General features: G+C 38.3%; 1 protein-coding gene across 1 annotated transcript; it reads right to left on the bottom strand.

The window, feature by feature from the left end:
* Positions 1-2976: 2976 nt before the first annotated feature.
* Positions 2977-18682, bottom strand: LOC115918741 (adhesion G-protein coupled receptor G2-like). Its single transcript, XM_030988961.1, has 13 exons — positions 18475-18682; positions 17063-17284; positions 16333-16449; positions 15851-15978; positions 15227-15379; positions 14671-14847; positions 13952-14341; positions 10193-10381; positions 9526-9641; positions 7709-7992; positions 5118-5184; positions 3488-3746; positions 2977-3234 (listed from the first exon to the last, which is right to left on the bottom strand). Exons 1-13 carry the CDS (start codon positions 18680-18682, stop codon positions 2977-2979), a joined length of 2568 nt encoding a protein of 855 aa, XP_030844821.1.
* Positions 18683-20193: the final 1511 nt, after the last annotated feature.

Below are 20193 nucleotides of genomic sequence, written 5' to 3'. Positions count from 1 at the left end.
CGTTCTCTAATTTTAAGAAGATTCAAAGGATCTATGAAATAACAGACTGATGATATAATTATATGATTTATAATGATCATACGACAGAACTGTTTACAAGATGCAACAAAAATTGTTTAAAAAAAAACAAGAAAATCGAAACATGCGATAACATCGCTATATTACAATTAAAGTGTCAAAACATGCACGAGGAAAACAATGTCAGAGAGAGTGGGGTAAGTATAAAATAAATTTGTTTTTTCGTGAACAAATCAATTTGTATTAAAATTGATACAGTATATTGAACACAATCATGAACAGAACAGGAGGAGATGAAAAATGAACAATCATGCCAACGTTAACGCCTACAGAACTCCGATTTTGAGAGGAAAATAAACAATCAGAACAAACATTGTAACCAATGTCATGTATGTAAAATAATATTAAAACAAATCAGTAGCCAAAGTAATGCTTTTCAATGTCAAATCTCGCAAGACGAGAGCGACACACAAGCGGGCACTACATGAATAACTAATGCGCCGGACCGGGCGCGAAAGGGCGCGAAAGCTATTCAAAGTTTAAGCTCCCATTCACAAATGTAAAGTGCTTCACCGGGGCGCGCCCCGGCGGGGTAATTTCGTAACAATAAGACTCCAAACAATAGCCAGATTTTAATGAGCTGGCAACCAACAGAAATCCTCTACCATCCGACGCAAAAAGGCGCTAATGGGCGCATAAAGGCGCCTCCTTTGTTCTCATATCCTGCTCTGCGCCCCGACGCGTCGCGGCACAGTCGCAACTTTGGAAGGCTCCCCTTATACAAACTTCCTTACCTTGGCATCAGACAGAATTCATGAGATAGGTTTAAGAGTTGTCTTACTGTTAGAGTACATTTGTAACCGTAAACAAATTAAAATCTTTCACTTAACCTGTTACCTGTGGAGTTCAACAAGGCTAAATCCTTAGTCCTCTATTATGAATAGTTTATAAAAAAATGACACCTTAGAATTCCAGATGTTCTTCCACTAATTCTCTTTGCTTTTAAGCTTGTGAATGCATTAAATACTGAACTTTAAAAAGTACGAATTTGATTAAGCCAATAAAAATAATTTTAATTTGAAAAGAAGAATTACATGATTTTCAGGTACTCATTGCGGTATCTGCTTAATCAAATCTTTATAGTCCTGAAAATAGAAAAAGTTTAAAGTATATTGAGGTCTTACAATAAAAAAATTACAATAACTTATCATGGAATCCACATACTGGTAACGTTTGGAATTCTGTCAAGAGATATTGCAGTCATTAATAATCTTACCAAGTTTGAATTATATAGTTCTTGGATGGCGAAATGCAGTACAAAAGAGACTTGATGAAATTATGCTGCTCCAGAAATAATCTTTGGGAATTATTTGTAATATTTCCTTTAAAGCACATGCTGATACATTATATATAAAGTATCTCATTAATCGCATTCTTGAGATAACTGACCTTTATCAATTAATTTAAAACTTGAAATAATATACCTTTTGTCTTGAAGAAGTGAAGAATATTACTTTAGTTACATACAATACTGGACAAATTTAATGATTATCACTTGCGAAAAAGCAGAACGGTTGTGGATTTTAAGAGTAAAGTAATTCACAGAAACTGAGATGGAATTCTTTAGCTATAAACAAGCTTTAACTTTAGAGAGTTAAAATCACTTGTTGGAAACTTTGTACTTAACTCTTACTGATTTAATCTACTCTTTACTTTGTCTATTCTTCACATCTTTGACTGTACATTGTTTATATCTTATCTCGTGGGTAACTGTATCTGTATATTTCATCTGTATATAGTGTACATACATATAATAAATTATAAAAACATTATATTATAAAAAAGAATGAAAACGATTTATTTGCCCTAGCCTTTCCCATTAAATTAATCAATTTACTGTTATGGACACATCTAAAAAAAAAAATACCAGATTAGATATGAAGAACGAAAGCAAAATGAGGAAAGATACCGTATACATTCTGATCGACGAGGAAGTGATAGTTTGCCATCACCTGAAACCAAAAGGTGGTTATTTGCTTTATATTCCACATCTAAAACAATTTAACTACAAAATAAAAGGACGTGTATGCATCTACATAAAAGACACCATGCCCAAATTCACACCAAAAAAGTAAAACAGTAGTTTGACCCAACCCCTTGAGGGTACGGTGCGCGCATGTGTTTGTTTTAATTGCGCTCATTGGTAATGCGCGCTTAATTACGCCTGTTTTAGTGCGCTTTTGGATAATCTTCAGTGAAAGTGCGTTGCCCTTTGTAGAAAGTACCTCTATCTTCAGTGAAAGTGCGTTGCACTGTGTAGATAGTAGTACTATCTACACAATGTAACGAACTTTTTGCTTCTCCCACCAATAATGGGCGATCTATCTTTCATCACGTGATTTACTTTTGACCAATCGAAGAGCAAGATTCTTAGTATGTGGAATATAATACTAAATACTATAAAATTCTATAGGGTCTAAAGGGATAGAGTTTAAAGTAACAACATCAAAATAGAGACCTCTCTTTTAATGCACAATGCACGTCAAACAACGATTTCCTCCTTCATAAAAATCTTTTCTTTAAATCCGTATATAAGGGGAAATGCTCTCTAATAAAAACCACTCTGGAACACTTTTGAATAAATCATTTGTTCACTGTTGAAAAGCTCAATCATGAAATATATACATGTTGGTCATCTTTTTATCCAAAGTTCAGATTTACAGGGAATTTTACAATTGGATTGATAGCCCAGTCTAATTGAGTCAAAATGGTAACTAAAGCAAGTTACCCATGTGATCATCCCTTTGAACATGGCGAAAATATTTGAAGAATTTACTTTTATATATCTTCGTTCCAATTGCGATGTATTTCATTTCCCATAACACAAATTACTTAACAACTATAATCACACAATCAGGAAATCGTCTTCATCAAAGGTAAGTATTTCCACTCAAAGCATTACACGAATGTCTCGATGCTCTTCTCTTTCGGTATCTTGCTCATGCTGACAAGGACAACATCAGTCGCTGCTGACGAGGACGTATTCTTAGAGCTATGCGTGCCGCTACTCGATGTGGTAACATCTTGTCTCCTGATTCTTGCTGCAAGACAGGTCAGTCCCCACTGCTTACGAACCATTGGTTTACGAACACAGTAGAGCAGGAAGATGAACAGTCCTTGAAATGAGTTCAGTACAATGAAGATTGGCTCAACCACCTGGGATAACATGGAATAAAGATAATCATTACGAAAATGTGGCGGTTGAAACATAAGTATCATTACGTCTTTATAACGGTTCCCTGTTCGAACACTCAACCTCGAGCACCTTATATATGATATAAAAGTATATTCGTTTTTATGATATTTCTAAACTTTCCTGTAACAGTAAACTATAAAATTTTACAATGTTTACAATAGAAAATGCGATTAATTTATGCTTCTCTTATGGATATTGTTCTTCCTACTGCACCTGACTGAATTCTCGCATCATCAGGAAGTATCCAGTGATCCATGTAAGACCAAGCAGAAGGAGGATACAGATTGCATTTTGAACCCGTTCGATGCTCTCTCTACGTTCCACCTTGGCCTCTCTCTCGACCCGACCAGCGACATTAGAAAACTTCATCAGTTGACGGACGACGAGGGCAAAGATGACGACATTGAACAGGATGATGATTGTCATGGGAATAAAGAGACCCCCGATTTGAGCCCACAATTGGAGAAAACATCTAGAGGTCCAGTAAAATTAAATCAAAAATTAAAAAATGAAAATCATTTAGCACTAATTCTACGAAAGATAAACGTTCCCCCAGCGTCATATTGTAATAATACACTAATCTTTGTTACACCCCATTCCCGGCCCCCCCCCCCCACTCAGGGGTCGGAATGACCGCATGCGTGTTGTCAAAATGTCCGGTAAAGGGGTACTTTTCGTGCGACAAAGTCCGGCCAGAGAATTGTTAATAAAGGGGTGTATTTGACTTTTCACCCGGAGATTTCTTTAAGAAGGGGGTGTTTTTTTTCTTCTCTCTCATCTTTTTGGACTCCTGAGAAATTATTCTGAATTTAGGAGGGTACATTGAGCATTTTTCCTGATTTAGGGGGGTCTCCAAGGCAGGAAAAGCCCGCGAAATGCCCGCGAAAGGGGGGTTCGGAATATTGGCAGTCCTCAGATAGGGGGTGCTTTCAAAAAGAGGGAACGAGCATATGCGTACCCTAAATAACATTGAGTGGGGGGGGGGGGCGGGCGGGCTCCCATTCTTATTACTATTGGGTATTTGGCATCACCTGCGCCTGGCAGGTAAAAAGCAAACTGAATCACTGTAACTCTCGTCTCATCTAATCGAGAGTGTGAAGGGGGACCACTACAGCGGGGTTTCCCCCATTCAAATACGAATAGTGCGGTTGGTTCTAAACTTGCAAAGTTTGTGCCTCTCCTCTACAGGGGGTCACCATTTAACATCCAACCCAATAGACAGAGTGTTCTCCAATTGAACAAAGCGTGCGTCTATGAAATAGGGGTGGGGCTCGTTAGCACACAACGCAAGCTTCAGTCATCCGCCCCTGGTTGGAACTCGAATTTTGGTACTTCGGGCAGACGCTTTACCGACTGAGCCATTTCTACACAGGTATTTGAAATAATAATAATAATAATAATAATAATAATAATAATAATATGTCTTGTTTACCCAGGGAGCCTCATCAGTATTCAAACTGTTCTCCCTGAGGGCCCTGCAGTCATATTTAATATTTCAAATCCTGTGGCATGTATTTTTGTTTCAAAAGTAACATAAATGTCATGTCAGTTTTTAATTAAGCGAACCATACAAGACCGAGATTGCTTTTTGAAGCCAAATTTATAAAAGGAGATGGAACGCTGTATGAAAATAAAATGTGCTGCAATAATTTTGTTTAAATAAATATAACAAGAAATTGTCGTATCACTATGCTCCTTCCTATTTTCTTAATAAAACTCTATTTTTTTTAAATTATAACCTTGTCACGAAAGGCCCAACTGGCCGTGTTATAATACCACAAAACATTGTAAAATAAATTTCTGTTTGGAGATTATGATATTAACAGGTTTGTAAACTACTCACAGATCTTCGTGCGCGTATTTGTCCTGGGCAATGGCTCCAGTTATAATGACAATCATTGCAGGAATACCTTAAATAATAAAAAAAGAAAAAGGGGGGAAGACAATTATGATTAATTAAATTTTCACGTGTCAATGGACAGTTTAAGGTCTTTCCGTTAAAGGAGGTTAAGATAAAATGCCTGTTTGCAATCGCCATTGTGTGATTTAAGCAAAGTGAAAGGAAAGGGTGCAGATGGTAATTGTTATTACAATCGCTTAGATAACATAGCAAAGGGGGTCATGCCCGCCCCCCCCCCCCACTCAGAGGTCGGAATGACCGCATGCCTGTTACCAAAATGTCCGGTAAAGGGGTACTTTTCGTGCGACAAAGTCCGGCCCGAGGATTGTAAAAAAAGGGATGTATTTGACTTTTCACCCGGAGATTTTTTTTAAAAGGGGGTGTTTTTTCTTTTTTTTCTCTCATCTTTTTGGACTCCTGAGAAATTATTCCGAATTTAGGGGAGTACATTGAGCATTTTTCCTGATTTAGGAGGGTCTCCAAGGCAGGAAAAGCCCGCGAAAAGCCCGCGAAAGGGGGGATCGGAAATGTTGGCAGTCCTCAGATAGAGGGGTGCTTTCAAAAAGAGGGAACGAGCATATGCGTACCCTAAATAACACTGAGTGGGGGGGGGGGGGGGCGGGGGTCATGTGGCATCCAGGCATTCAGATAAGATGTATAAAGACCTCGTTTGTGTTTTTCTTCTTCTAGAGTACAACGATCAATTTGTGGATCGCTCGACAGATGTACAGATCTTATTTAAATGGAAAGCCGTTTTGAACGATTATCATGTGTAGACATCACAAATGGCCTGCCCCAGATGTGACCATGCATCTAAAACTTTTACGCTGTAAAGCCATGATACTGTGAAATTAATCATCAATACAGTCGGCAAAATTCACCCTCCCGTTTCAGATAATCATCTGCCTACCCCAAAATGTCACATATTTTTAAAAAGATGGTAATGAAACCCTTTCACGAAGAAGAAATCATGCATGCATATTGCAATCATTGAATACAACTCTTTTAAATGCAGGTAATTTAATATTATCGTTGTTGATATACATTTCATATGTATTTTATTCTATAAATCATTCTAAATTATATAAATATATATACTTAGATTTGGTCTATTCATCCGTACAGTGCTCAATGCTTGTAGGCAGAGCAAAATAGTCTGCATAGTTCCATTAGTCTGCCTCATCCAAAATATATATATATATATTTATATATATATACATATATATATATATATATATATATAGGACACAAGGTAGATAAATAAAAACACCGGAGAAGTGAATATTCCACTGACGTTTCGGGCATAGCCCTTTATCGAAGTGATTCAAGCATGAACAACAATATACAAAATCAAAAATATATAGGCGACGCTTGGTAGTCAAGATGTAAAGGCGCGTGAGAGTACGCGAAAGAAGAGAAAAAGAGATAGAGAAACGTCACAAAGCTCAAAAGTTGGACCATTGTGACGTGAGAAAATAGGAGAAAATTAGAAATATAGGGAGCGTTAGAAGAGCGTATCACCAGGGGAGATACGCGGAAAGCAAAAGAAAAGGAAAAGAAGAGGCGCACAGAAAGAAAAATAAGCAATTGAAAAAGCATTATGACGTAATAAAGATATTAAAGTTCAACAAAGTTCAGTGTGAGTTAGGGAAAGATCTGAAAGAGGCGTTCATCCCGTCCGGGTGGAGAGTGCCAAGTTTGAAGATTATCCTCTCCTCCATCAGCTTCCTTTCTTTCTCATCTCGGCAAGATTTCAGCACACATACTTGAAGGTCATCAGCATTATGATCTCCGATGTTGAAGTGGTGAGCTACAGGTAGTCCGGCTGTCTTCAGGCGTATAGAACGCAGATGCTCCGTGATTCTATCGGCTAGGCGTCTCTTTGTCTCCCCGATGTACACCATGGAACAGCGGGTACATGTCAATCCGTAAATGACATTAGTGGTGGTACATGTGAATTCTCCTCTGATATGCCAAGTTTCTCTGGGGCCCACCACATCATGGGATGAGACATGGGCGCAGGTCTTGCAACGAGGACGCTTACACCGAGTGGTACCAGGATTAGTGATGCTGTGGGGTATCTGACTGGGAAGTCTTGAGCAGACAAGTTCATTTTTGATGTTCTTCCCCCTCCGGTACGCCGTGATGAATGGGTTGGCCCCAAATACACTAAGAGTCGTCTCGTCAGCCCGGGTCAGCTCGCGTACTCTCACGCGCCTTTGCATCTTGACTACCAAGCGTCGCCTATATATTTTTGATTTTGTATATTGTTGTTCATGCTTGAATCACTTCGATAAAGGGCTATGCCCGAAACGTCAGTGGAATATTCACTTATCCGGTGTTTTTATTTATCTACCTTGTGTCCTATTCATTTTATGCACCGACGCAGAACCATTTATTTTTACATTATATATATATATATATATATATATATATAAATATCTAAAATTATATTCTGTATCCATGAAAAACACATATAATTTTGTAATGATCAGTTACGATACTACTCGAAACGATTTTTAAAATGGTTGTACCCCAAGCAACGGCACCAGCTTTGACCATGAATTGTGGAATGTAAGTATCAAAGATCTTGACGATGATGAGATAAGCATTGTATCCCTCCACACCCATCCACGTGATCGAAGATAGAACGAAGAAGTGAACGAGCGCCGTAATGAACCCGCATGGACCTGCCTTTACATGACATTGACGTTTGGCGCTGTCCAGGGACATCATGACAATGAACGATACGTAGAGACAGAGTAACGTCAGGCACAGGCAAATAAAGATCTGGTTGGTCTGTTTTCCCCTCAGAACTCTTTCAGTTAACAAAAATATAAAGTTAATTTGTATTTGATTAATACATTTATGAATGTAATGCATATATTATTATTTAGGAATACAACAAATTGGTGCTAGAGATTAATGATTTTAAAGGCATTAGCAAAATATGCAGCATCCAGAATTTGTCCGTCAGTTCGTCCGTACCGCTTTTTCGTTTAATACTGCAATTTCTCCAAAACTATCTGAGATATGAACTTTATAATAATATGTATCACCATAGGAAGACAATCCGATTAGATTTTGGAGTAACTAGGTCAAAGGTCACAGAGGTGAACTTATGAAATTTCAGGTATTGGCCTCGGTATCTTGATACCTTCAGAACCACTAGAGATATGAGGCTCAAACTTAGTGACAATATGTATTACCATATAGGAAGACAATCTGATCAGATTTGGGGTTAATAGGTCAATTTCCGAAATTCTAGATACACTACTATCAGCCTTGCAATCACGATATAATTTATCAAGAACCACCCGAGATATAGGGTTCAAGCTTTGTAATAGTTTGTAGCATCATTGGAAGACAATCCGATTAGATTTTGGAGTAACTAGGTCAAAGGTCACAGAGGTCAACTTTTGCAATTTCAGGTATTGGCCTCGTTATCTTGATATCTCAAGAACCACTAGAGATTTGGGGTTAATAGGTCAAAAAGGCGAAGTTTACGGAGGTCAATTTCCGAAATTCTGGATACACTACTACCAGCCTTGCAATCACGATATAATTTATCAAGAACCACTCGAGATAAAGGGTTCAAGCTTTGTAATAGTATGTAGCATCATTGGAAGACACTATGATAAGATTTTTGGTAAGGCGAGGCGTCAAAAATAAATATACCAGCCAGCGGCAGCTAAGTGCACTTGTGCGTCCTGGCTGCATTTTTTAAATTAGCTCAGCCGGCTACCGCTGGCGGTAGGAAATGGCATTCAAAAGCATGCGCCGGCTGCCGCCTTTCGAATGGAAACCGAGCCTCAAAACCCAGCCTGGCGCAAGCCGGCTGGGTTTATAAGTGAAAAATAATTGCCCCAGCCAGGCTTCGGCCGTAATTGCAGCCTCGATGCGCCAATACGTGAGGCGGCAGCCTGCTTGTATCGATATTTTTGACGCCTCGCCTAAGTAGGTCAAAGGTCAATGGTCATAGAGGTAAATTTCTGAAATTATTATTTTTAGCTTTGCTATTGCAATATCTAAACATGATGACACTATTTAGGAAGATAATCCAATTACAGTTTGGGGCTATAGTAGATCTATATAGTTGACAATTGTTTATATGTTATTTTTATTTCATCGTAATATGTCATGAATAATTACATCCTTTTCCTATAGTGAATTAATGGCGGATGCACATAGGAGCATTTGTCTTGTTTTATTTCTTGACGCAACACGATTCCGCATCTGTGTTTAAACAACAAATCTGAAGTAAAATCATGATCCAGGCGCTTTACTATAATTGTATAGATATTTATGAGATGAATAACCTTAAAAAAAAATTTTTCGACTAGACTCTTACCTATTTGATATATATGTTGCAAGGGTGACAAGTAGGCTTACTATTGAAATGCAACATCCTATGTACGTTAGAACTTCGTATGCTTGTTCAGAAGGCCCATCCTCTCTGGAAGTATCCTACAAAAAGAATAAATTTATCACCAATGTTATTATCCAGCTCATTATATGCACTCAACCAAAACATAGAGCTATATGAAAACCCAACATATATGTGTGAGTTCTAGGTTAGTTTAGATTGATGTCATTAATTTGTCGCCTTGGATGGACACACCCCATGTGAGAAGCCCAATCCCACACCAACAAAAAATCCACTCCTGAAATTAAAAAAACAAGAAAAGGAAGAGAACAAGGAAGATCATAAGCGAGAGTGGAATCACTTCAATCAGACGCTACGTTCTCTAAAATTAAAGAAGAACTATAGAAATTTAAATAGACCGCGATTACATTGTGTGTTTACAAGGGCTTTAGTATAGAGGGACAATAGCGGGCCTTTCCCACAAAATCCGGGGATCTTTTGTTAAATGTGGAAGTCTCTTCCTGGAAAGAAATATTCTTCGCAGCTTCCAACAATAAAGATGAAAGTATTTCCAATGGGGGAGATATAACATGCAATCCCCCGGGATTCTCAGGCAACGTGCTCTGACAAATAAAGATGAGAAAGATCTTACCATAAGGACGGCAAAGTTGGTGAGATGGTTACATCCACAAACGATCTCCTGTTTCTCATCAGAAGGAGGATCGCAGTTATCATCATCAGGTGATCTAATTCCAGATGATGAAATAAGATGACACCCTTCTTGAGACCACTCACCAAAGCCAACATCCCAGTATGAACACGACGGATTCGTTAGATTAGTCTTGTAAGGGAAGTAAAATATAAAATATAGTGCATATGACTATAGTTGTTTTTATAGGAGTTCAACTATTGTTAAAAAACACATAACGCATGCCCTTGTCTGATATAGCTACAAGAGAATCGCATACGATACAAATAATACATGTTTAAGAGCAGGCGCGGATCCACGAGGGAGGGGGTCGACGGGCCTGCCCACTCCCCCCCCCCCCCCAAAAAAAAAAAAGTTTCTCACAAATTAGGCTGGCTGAGCCGCCGCAAAATATTTCCTGAACAATTGGATCATAGGGTCTATTACCCCCCCCCCCCCCCTTCCGTTTACTCACCGCAACTAAATATTTTCTCACGGACTTACTTAAGTAATTAATGTACGCAAACGTGATCAATTTCGACACTTCTCATTGGCTACATTCTTACCCATTTTAAAACTTTAGAATGATACGGAAATAATAATAAAACACTGGAAATAATACTTGAAGATGAGAGAAAGCACAGTCATGCTCATGTATTTGTGCAGAAACTTCGAAAATGACATTCCTTAGGGCAGGCGCGGATCCAGGATTTCTTAGGGGGGGGGGGCCCAAATTTGAAAATATTGGTACGTAATGGTGACCAACAGTGACATAATGCGGGGGGGGTCGGTGCAGGGAGGGGCGAGTTTCCCCCTCCCTCTTCCGCGAAACGCGGAAGCTTTGACGTTTTATTAAATTATTAGAGAAAGAAGACGATTAGTTGTACCGTTCTCGAAAAAAATTCTCGTCTGAATTAAGTTTTTCACCTCCCGCGCAAAGCGCGGAAAATTTTACGATTTATTTAACTATTAGAGAAAGAAGACGGTTCGTTGTAGAGTTTTCGACTCTTAATCCTCGTCTGAATTCAGGTTCCCCCCTCTCTGCGCGAAGCGCGAAAGCTTTTAAGTTTATTTCAATCATTAGAGAAAGAAGACGATTCGTTGTACCGTTTTCGAAAATAATCCTCGTCTGAATTTAGATTGTCCCCCCTCCCGCGCCAAGCGCGGAAGCTTTTACGTTTCATTAAATCATTCGAGAAACAAGACGTGGCGTTGTACAGTTCTCGACTCTTAATCCTCGTCTGAATTCAGTTTTCCTCCTTCCGCGCGAAGCGTGGAAGCTTTTACGATTCATTAAATCATTAGAGAAAGAAGACGATTCGTTGTACCGTTCTCGACTCTTAATCCTTGTCTAAATTCAGTCCCCCCTCCCCCTCCTGCACGAAGCGCGGAAGCTTTGACGTTTCAATAAAATATTAAAGAAAGAAGACGATTCGTTGTACCGTTTTTGAAAATAATCCTCGTCTGAATTTAGATTTTTCCCCTCCCGCGCGAAGCGCGGAAGCTTTGACGTTTCATTAAAATAATTAAAGAAAGAAGACGATTCGTTGTAGAGTTTTCGACTCTTAATCCTCGTCTGAATTCAGGTTCCCCCCCCCTCTGCGCGAAGCGCGAAAGCTTTTAAGTTTATTTCAATCATTAGAGAAAGAAGACGATTCGTTGTACCGTTTTCGAAAATAATCCTCGTCTGAATTTAGATTGTCCCCCTCCCGCGCGAAGCGCGGAAGCTTTTACGTTTCATTAAATCATTCGAGAAACAAGACGATGCGTTGTACAGTTCTCGACTCTTAATCCTCGTCTGAATTTAGTTTTCCCCTTCCGCGCGAAGCGTGGAAGCTTTTACGAATCCTTAAATCATTAGAGAAAGAAGACGATTCGTTATACCGTTCTCGACTCTTAATCCTTGTCTAAATTCAGTCCCCCCCTCCCCCTCCTGCGCGAAGCGCGGAAGCTTTGACGTTTCATCAAAATATTAAAGAAACAAGACGATTCGTTGTACAGTTCTCGATTCTTAATCCTCGTCTGAATTTAGTTTTCCCCCTTCCGCGCGAAGCGTGGAAGCTTTTACGAATCCTTAAATCATTAGAGAAAGAAGACGATTCGTTGTACCGTTCTTGACTCTTAATCCTTGTCTAAATTCAGTCCCCCCCCCCCCCCCCTCCCCCTCCTGCGCGAAGCGCGGAAGCTTTGACGTTTCATCAAAATATTAAAGAAAGAAGACGATTCGTTGTACCGTTCTCGACTCTTATTCCTTGTCTGAATTCAGGTCCCCCCTCCCGCGGAAGCTTTTAATTTTCATTAAATCATTAGAGAAAGAAGACGATCGTTGTACCGTTCTCGAAAATAATCCACGTCGGAATTTAGTTCCCCCTCTATCCCGCGCGAAGCGCGGAAGCTTTTATGTTTCGTTAAATCATTAAAGATTCGTATTATAGTTCTCGCCTCTGGATCCTCGTTTGAATTCAGGTTCCCCCCCCCCCTCCCGCGCGCAAAGCGCGGAGGCTTTGACGTTTCATAAGATTAAGAGAGAAAGAAGACGATTTGCTGTACCGTTCTTGATTCTGAATTTCAAAGATATCCTTTGTCTGCTCCTTTTTCTTCCTACGCCCCCGCCTGGCTACGTGCCTGCGGTCCGATAAACATATTTTGATACCTTGTCCGACCCCGCAAGCTCAGGGGTTTAAGGCAATAACTTACGGTCAGATAAGCATTCAGGGGCCCGCCTTAGGGCTCCTGGTGGGGTCGAGACGGCGGAGCCGGCCCCGGAAGCTCAGGGGTTTTAGGCGTTTAACTAAGGTCCGATGAGCTTTTTTTTTGTATACCTTATTTTTTTTGTGACACTGGCAGGACACTATTGGCGTGGGGTACAGGGGGCAGAGCCCCCCCCCGGCAAAAAAAAAATCAGGGGTTTTAGGCATTAAATTAACTTCAGATAAGCATCTATGGGCCCCCATAGGGCCCTATAGGTGGAGTCCATGGGGGCAGAGCCCCCGGAAGCTTAGGGGTTTTAGGCATTTAATCCAGTTCAGATGAGCATATTTTGATGCCTCATTATTTTTTAACACGGGCAGTTAACTATTCTCTCTTTCTTGCTCTCATTCTATTTTATTTTTCTTTATTACACTTTTTCAAAAAAAGTGTAGGGGGGTGGAGGGAGCTCGAGGCTCCCGATTCCTGCCGTACCTCGGGCCCTGACATGTAGGAATCTCAAGAATCATATTTCTTGCCTGGCTGTAAATTTAGGAATTTGTCATTTTCCAACAAACACATACAAACGTATAATTTACTAAAAAGTGAGAAAAAATCTCGGAAATTAAGTAATTTCAGCATTATTTGTAATCCACGGTTGCGGAATTAGAAATAAACCACGTTTGAATTTGATTTCCCCCAAGCCCCCCCCCCCCATCAGTACGCAAGTATCTCCTCTTTTCCTTTTTTCTTTCCCTTTCCTTCCTTCTCTCTTATTGTTTTGATTGGGGGGGGGGGGGGGGGGGTCAACAGCCTGGGAGGCAAGGCTCTTTCGGCCCCCCCCCGATCTCCTTCTTTCCCCTTTTCTTTTTTCTTCCACTTTTTTCTTTCCCTTTCTCTCTTCTTTCCCTTTCCCTTCTTTTCCTTTCTTCTCTCTCTTTTTTTTTTTTTTTTTTTTTTTTTTTTGCGGGGGGGGGGGGGGGCCAAGGCCCGCTCGGCCCCCCCCCCTGGATCCGCGCCTGCCTTAGGGCCTACCTTTATCGGGGTAAAAGTAAAATTGATGGGTTCTGTCAGATTTGCTATCGTCTCGTTCCCGATGCTCAGTGATATCACAGGTGTGTTAGCAGATCGGTCGGTTCCTTCACTCGTGTTCTTCAATGATTTAGAAATGAAAAGGGCTGGTGTGGAAAAGACAGTGAAGATCACGCGAACAAAGATGCTAGTATTGGCACTTCCTCCAGATATCGACGATAAAGCAGAGGAAATGGCAGATGGTATGTTGACAACAGCAATATTATTCGGTTGTGTAGCTTCATCATTTGAAGTGTGGATGCTGGTGTCGGAGTCCGTCAGATCAGAATTGCTGTCTCCTGTTAACGAGAGGACTAGACCGTTTGAGATGGCATCGGTAGATACACTTTGGACCTGAAAAGTTCAGAAAAAAATACAATTTGAAAACAGTCAAATATGAACGTTGCTTTTGCCATGAATAAGAATATATGCAGGATTTACAAGGCGCCAAACCCACTTTGAAATTAAATACCCAAGAAATATTAAAATCGGGAAATTAAGTTCATCTTTGCACGTGTTATTGACAGATATCTTATTCAGGAGTGTTGGTAGATGTCAGCTATATTTACAGTTACTTACATACTTTTTGATGACAATTATTGGTCGTTAATGCCCTGCCAAGGGAGAGAACACTGATATAATCGGCGTTTTATTCGACATAGAATATCAAAATTGCTACGTACCTGCACAGCAATATTTGGTTGTTGAATGGTAAGATTTCCGCCTTCCACTACATTAATCCTGTCGATCTGCTTCTCAAATACTTTAACGACATCTCTGACAGAGGCTGATGCTGATTCAAGTGTTTCTGTGTCAACCTCAGCGATGTTACTCACTATGGCAACAATGGATTCAGTAACCTGTTATTCAAAATCAAGTAAGCACATTCACTTACTGTTCATGTTTTGAAAGCAGTAGCATAATATATTAGCATGAAATAAAATTTGAACACAGGAGTGATTGGTGATAAAAATGTGGATAGTCTGATTTGACAAGATCTCAAACAAAAGGCAATTTCAAATATTCACAATGAATGGCCTACAAATGGTCTTTATTTTAGTAATAGCCGGAATAGCCAGTAAAAACATTTTAAACAAACTGAGTCGTAATAACTTTATATGTACGCATTAACTGGACACGTTTCACAACAATTTAATAAAAACCAAAGAGACAAGTTAGAGGAAATATTTTGTGAAAGTGTTGCATTCACGAGACTTAATTATAAATTAAGAAACAAACCTTTTTACTGTAGCTCCCTTGTGCAACATCACTGATATTTGAAATTATATTTGCAATCGAAGAAATGTCATCAGAGGCGATATCATCGGTGTTATTTGTCGCCAAACTGACATTTTCACTGAGCTTATGAACATTCTTATCTGAAACGATAACCTAGGAACAAACGAAATCCAAATATCAGTCTGCTTGTGATTGTTGTTCTATAGAGTCATTCCAACACAATAAATTGTATACAGTACATTTTTTTTTTACATCAGTCTCCTGTCTACAGGACCGGGGGTTTCTACTTTTATGGCAGGATCCCTCTTTATTCTATAAATATGTATTGCTCACAATACAACCTACGTACACTCTGCCTCCAATCAGAGAAGGTATTAAACCCAGCTGTTCTCATTTCTGAGCGTAACAACTTATCGCTGGATGCTCTGCTTCACATCTGTTTAGTTCATGGGGCTGTTATTAATGTTATGTCGGTTCTAGGATGTGTCTAATAATTAATAAACTTAGATTGCTTTCGATCCCGAATAACTCATAATGAGTGGTCTCGTGACTCAGTGGTGACAATTTAATAAACAGAAAATAATCTTGAAATGGTTGAAATAGATATCTCAATATTGAAATTACCTTTGAAAGCTGGCTAAGTAAATCACTGACATTTCTTAATGTTCCACAGTTATCCATGGGATCGGGACGCCACGTACTCTGTGAAATCAGATCACCTACGCATATGGCACGACCGATTGGTTGGTCAGCTGTCAAACAAATTCACAAACATTTACTATCCCCTTACCATTAATGAAAAAAAATTTGGGAAGTGTCTTGATAAAATCCTATTAATAATGATGATAAAATCCTATTAATAATGATGACAAAATCATATTTATTAGAAAATACAAATGTATTGCTATTTAGACTTAAATCCTCTTAAGTTCATATATATATATATAAATGCAAATTCTTTCTGTGAAATTTCGTGGAATGTATATTCTAGAGTGGCCAGTTTGTTCATTTAAGTCAATTTGACTCAAAATAACTAATTACATTTAAATTTCCTGAGAGGAGAGATAGAGGCGGTTTGAACATCAATGAAAAATATCCTAATTTACCGTTTGCTCTGTTGAATGGACATACTTCAGTTGAGTTCCCCGACTCTCCGTTCTCACCCTCTAGGAAACTGATTAGTCCAAAACGCGATGACGTCCATGTCGTATTCTTGCAGATCACTGGGAAACATGAATACAACAAATATAAGGAGCAAGCAGTGCACTTAAAGTATACCATTTTCTCATAATATATTTTTATTAAAAACTGGATTAAAGTCATTCTAAAATCCATAAACTGTTTTCTACGAACAATATTATAAAGTCTCTAAACTTGCTACACAACTACATTCACTCACAATATCATTCCTTTTCTCATTTCCGAGCTAATACAACTTATCAATGACTCGTAAATGCAGATAACCATTATGTGTTATCTTTAACGGTCGTTCTAAAATGATTCTATGCCAATCTATTTTGTTTTCGTTAATAGTTTGTGAGTAGAATTGAGGACTGACTATAAATAAACGAAGATGACCCTTTACTCATCCTAACCCGTGTTCTCGATTTCTACACTGCTGACATCGAGAAAACTCTAAACTTCCTGCAAAAATATATTCACTAACAACTTTTTTAAAGGCATGCCATTGTTCTTTTCCAAGCCACTATGGCAATTGTAAATGCAGACAACAATTATGTGTAATTTTTAACAGTCGTTGTAATGATTCTGTGGCAATCTATTTTTTTCGTAATTATTATGTAAGTAGAAGTCAATATTGACTTGACTAATCCTTACCCGTGTTCTCGATTTCTACACTGCGGACATCGAGAAAACCACTCGAGTTTTCAGCCAAATCAACAAGAGCTTGACGAACAAGATTTAGTTCATCAAATGCAGCAGTCAGAATGGAATTCTCGATGTAGACATTCAGTTGAGCAATCACAACTGCCTGCCGGGTGAGATCGTTGCATACCACCGATGGAGACAGGTCCTTGAAAGAGGTATCATTCGTAAGACCTTCAAGAACCTATACAAAAATCATAAGGTTTCATGAGGTAATACCATTTTGTTTTAATAAACATTTTTTTATATTTCTCTTTTGACTTTAAACATAAGAGGTACATTATAGATTGGAAACAGGCGTTGTAATTTTGGGAGATATAGTGGTATTTCTGCTTTAACTTTAAAGCAGAAAGCAACATTCTGTTTCAAAAGGCGGTAGGCTTTTATAGACAAAATAATTTGAAACGTTGATTAAAATATCTTTTATCTTTCAAGCATTTAAAATCGCAATCGTCCGGTATACACTGTAGACACCGTTGAAATTGAGAGCAAAATTACCTGATTGTTTTATGGCACATTTCAATATAAGTCTTCCTATATGTATTGTGGTCTTATCTGTGGGCATGTTTTGTCCTTGTCTTCAATCTTTCCTATAAATATATTTCTCAGTACTTACATAATTACTGATGATACGCGATATCCCGAGGTCATCATTCGAAGTGAGATCGAATTTCAAATTAGAAAGTTGGATGTTGGTCACACCTGCATCAAAAGAGACGTCAAATATTATATTCGTATATTGATAATAATAACAATATTTATAAAGCGCAACATATCCCTCTCTAGATGCTCAAGGCGTATACAAATAATTTACATTTATATCAGGAATTCAACATACTTAAGATTAAAGTTTTATTAAATGTTAAATTACATGTAAGTTCATCATGGCATCTATTGTATAGATCAATGTAGTTTCAGGAACATCTGTGTTACCTTTTGCTTATATAATTGTTTCTTAATTCTTTTAATCGACTCTTTCAAGTTGAACTGCCTTGAAGAAATATACCATCTTTCAATACACATCGCATGAAAGATACACCAATTAGGTCTTCGGAAAAGATATGCACACTACATTGTGTTTTTTCTGTTACAAAACCCTTAGTTGTATAACAATTAAAATCGAGGCTATCTAACTGATATTAACTGGATTGGGAATGTAATATATGTTTTTCAGACCGCGAGGGATCTATAGTTTTCCTCGTGAACATAACCACTTTGGAAAATATAACCCCAAAGCGGTCCAAATATTGTTATACCCTGCCGGTCAATATACTTATAAATAGAAACAGGTTTCCGGTCCTGCAATATAGGACATGCAGATTGATGGACAGATAAGACAAAAACACGACATTCTTTAACCTCACCTTTAATGTAGATAGATGCCATCTTCGTGTCTATAGATCCTTCATTTCCAAAGCCTCGGCAGAAGTAATATCCAATATCACTTGTGGAAACGTGTGGTATGTGTAGAATGTGTAGATTTGTCTTGTTGGGTAGAGGATGACCATCTTTGTACCACGTGTAAGATTCAGCATTGTTGAAGCCGCATGTGAGATCTACGCTCTTGCCCATTTCCACCGTTTGACTCTCAGGATGATTGGCTACTTTAACAGGAACTGTATTTAAAAAAAGTTCGAATCATAGGAGTAAGAGGTGTCGTAGTAGAGTGGATTAAGCACTTGACTTGAAATTCAAAGGTCGTGGGTTCGATCCACAATATGGAATTACTGTCTTTTGGCAAGGCATTAATTAATAATACACAGAGCTGAGGATATTAGTAAGAACAACCCACACAAGGTACCTTTGGAACAGTCAAACAAATCCCAGGCTATAGCCGAGGGTGTTTGGACTGTTTCAAAGGTACCGAGTGTAGAAGAAAACATGATGACATTGATGTGTATTATTTGTTTTATAAGATGATGTACTATTTGTTTCATGAAATGATGGTTTATAACATGATTATACTAATGACCGGTCCTTAGCATTTATTAACGACGGATCATTAGTAAAATTACGTGTTAAGCAAAATAAATGCCTGGTCACGTGTACGCTCTCTACCAATCATTTGATTAGGATCCGCTCCATCATCTCATGATGTACATTTGCCACTTCATACCCAGGAGAGAAATGGTTAACTGGTAGGATGACGAAAGCCTTTGTGTTAGTAATTGTCATAAATTATACCCTCACGGTGACTATTATGGTATATATATATATATATATATATTCCCCAGAGAGTGGAGATGGTGCACAATGTGCGTGAATGAATTCGATGACCGGGGTAATAATACCTGTAAAGCGCTAAGAGAAGATGTTTCGTATTAAGCGGTTTATAAATCAAAATTATTATTATTATTATTAACATCATTATTATTATTATTATTATTATTATTATTTATTCGGCAAAGGAAAACATTACATATCAGTGTACACAATACAAAATAAGACATAATTATCAACCATTGGAACGCCAGGGACAGAAAAAGTTAACTAAATTACTGTGGCATAAAGCCTCCTGTCCCAATTCCAATGGATGATTTACATAAAACAGAAATAAGAAGTTTAGCCTTGGGTTACCTTCAAAGTTGAAAAGTAATTAGGGCCTATTAAACAATTATAAGTGATGTAATTAAATGCAAGATGCGGTATCATTATTTCAGATACATTATATAATATTAATCAATTACAAACAAATGTATAGGCTAATTAACATTTGACACATTGAATAAGTGTAGGAGATGTTGCTGTATAGGGCAACATATTAAAATATAAAATAGCATATTAAATAGCATATTATAACCGTATCTCCCCTGACAGCAAGGAATAGAAGATACTATAGAAAATGAAAGGAAACTAAAAGAGACAAAGGGGGAGAGAGAGAGAGAGAGAGAGAGAGAGAGCAAGGAGAGAGGGAAAAGTAAAGCAAAGAGAGAGGAGAGAAGTACATATTTATCAGTGATACATTTTCTTGAAATCAAAATTACAGTGTATATTTAGGCCTGTACCATAACAGGATTCGACATGACCACACAATCCCAATATATATATATCCCATTCAAGGTTACAAATATTCATAACACTGA

This window comes from Strongylocentrotus purpuratus, unplaced genomic scaffold, assembly GCF_000002235.5.
Source record: "Strongylocentrotus purpuratus isolate Spur 01 unplaced genomic scaffold, Spur_5.0 spur5_scaffold_18, whole genome shotgun sequence".
Lineage (NCBI taxonomy): Eukaryota > Metazoa > Echinodermata > Echinoidea > Camarodonta > Strongylocentrotidae > Strongylocentrotus > Strongylocentrotus purpuratus.
Note: the sequence above shows the minus strand (reverse complement) of the source record. Positions and strands in the feature narration are given on the sequence as shown.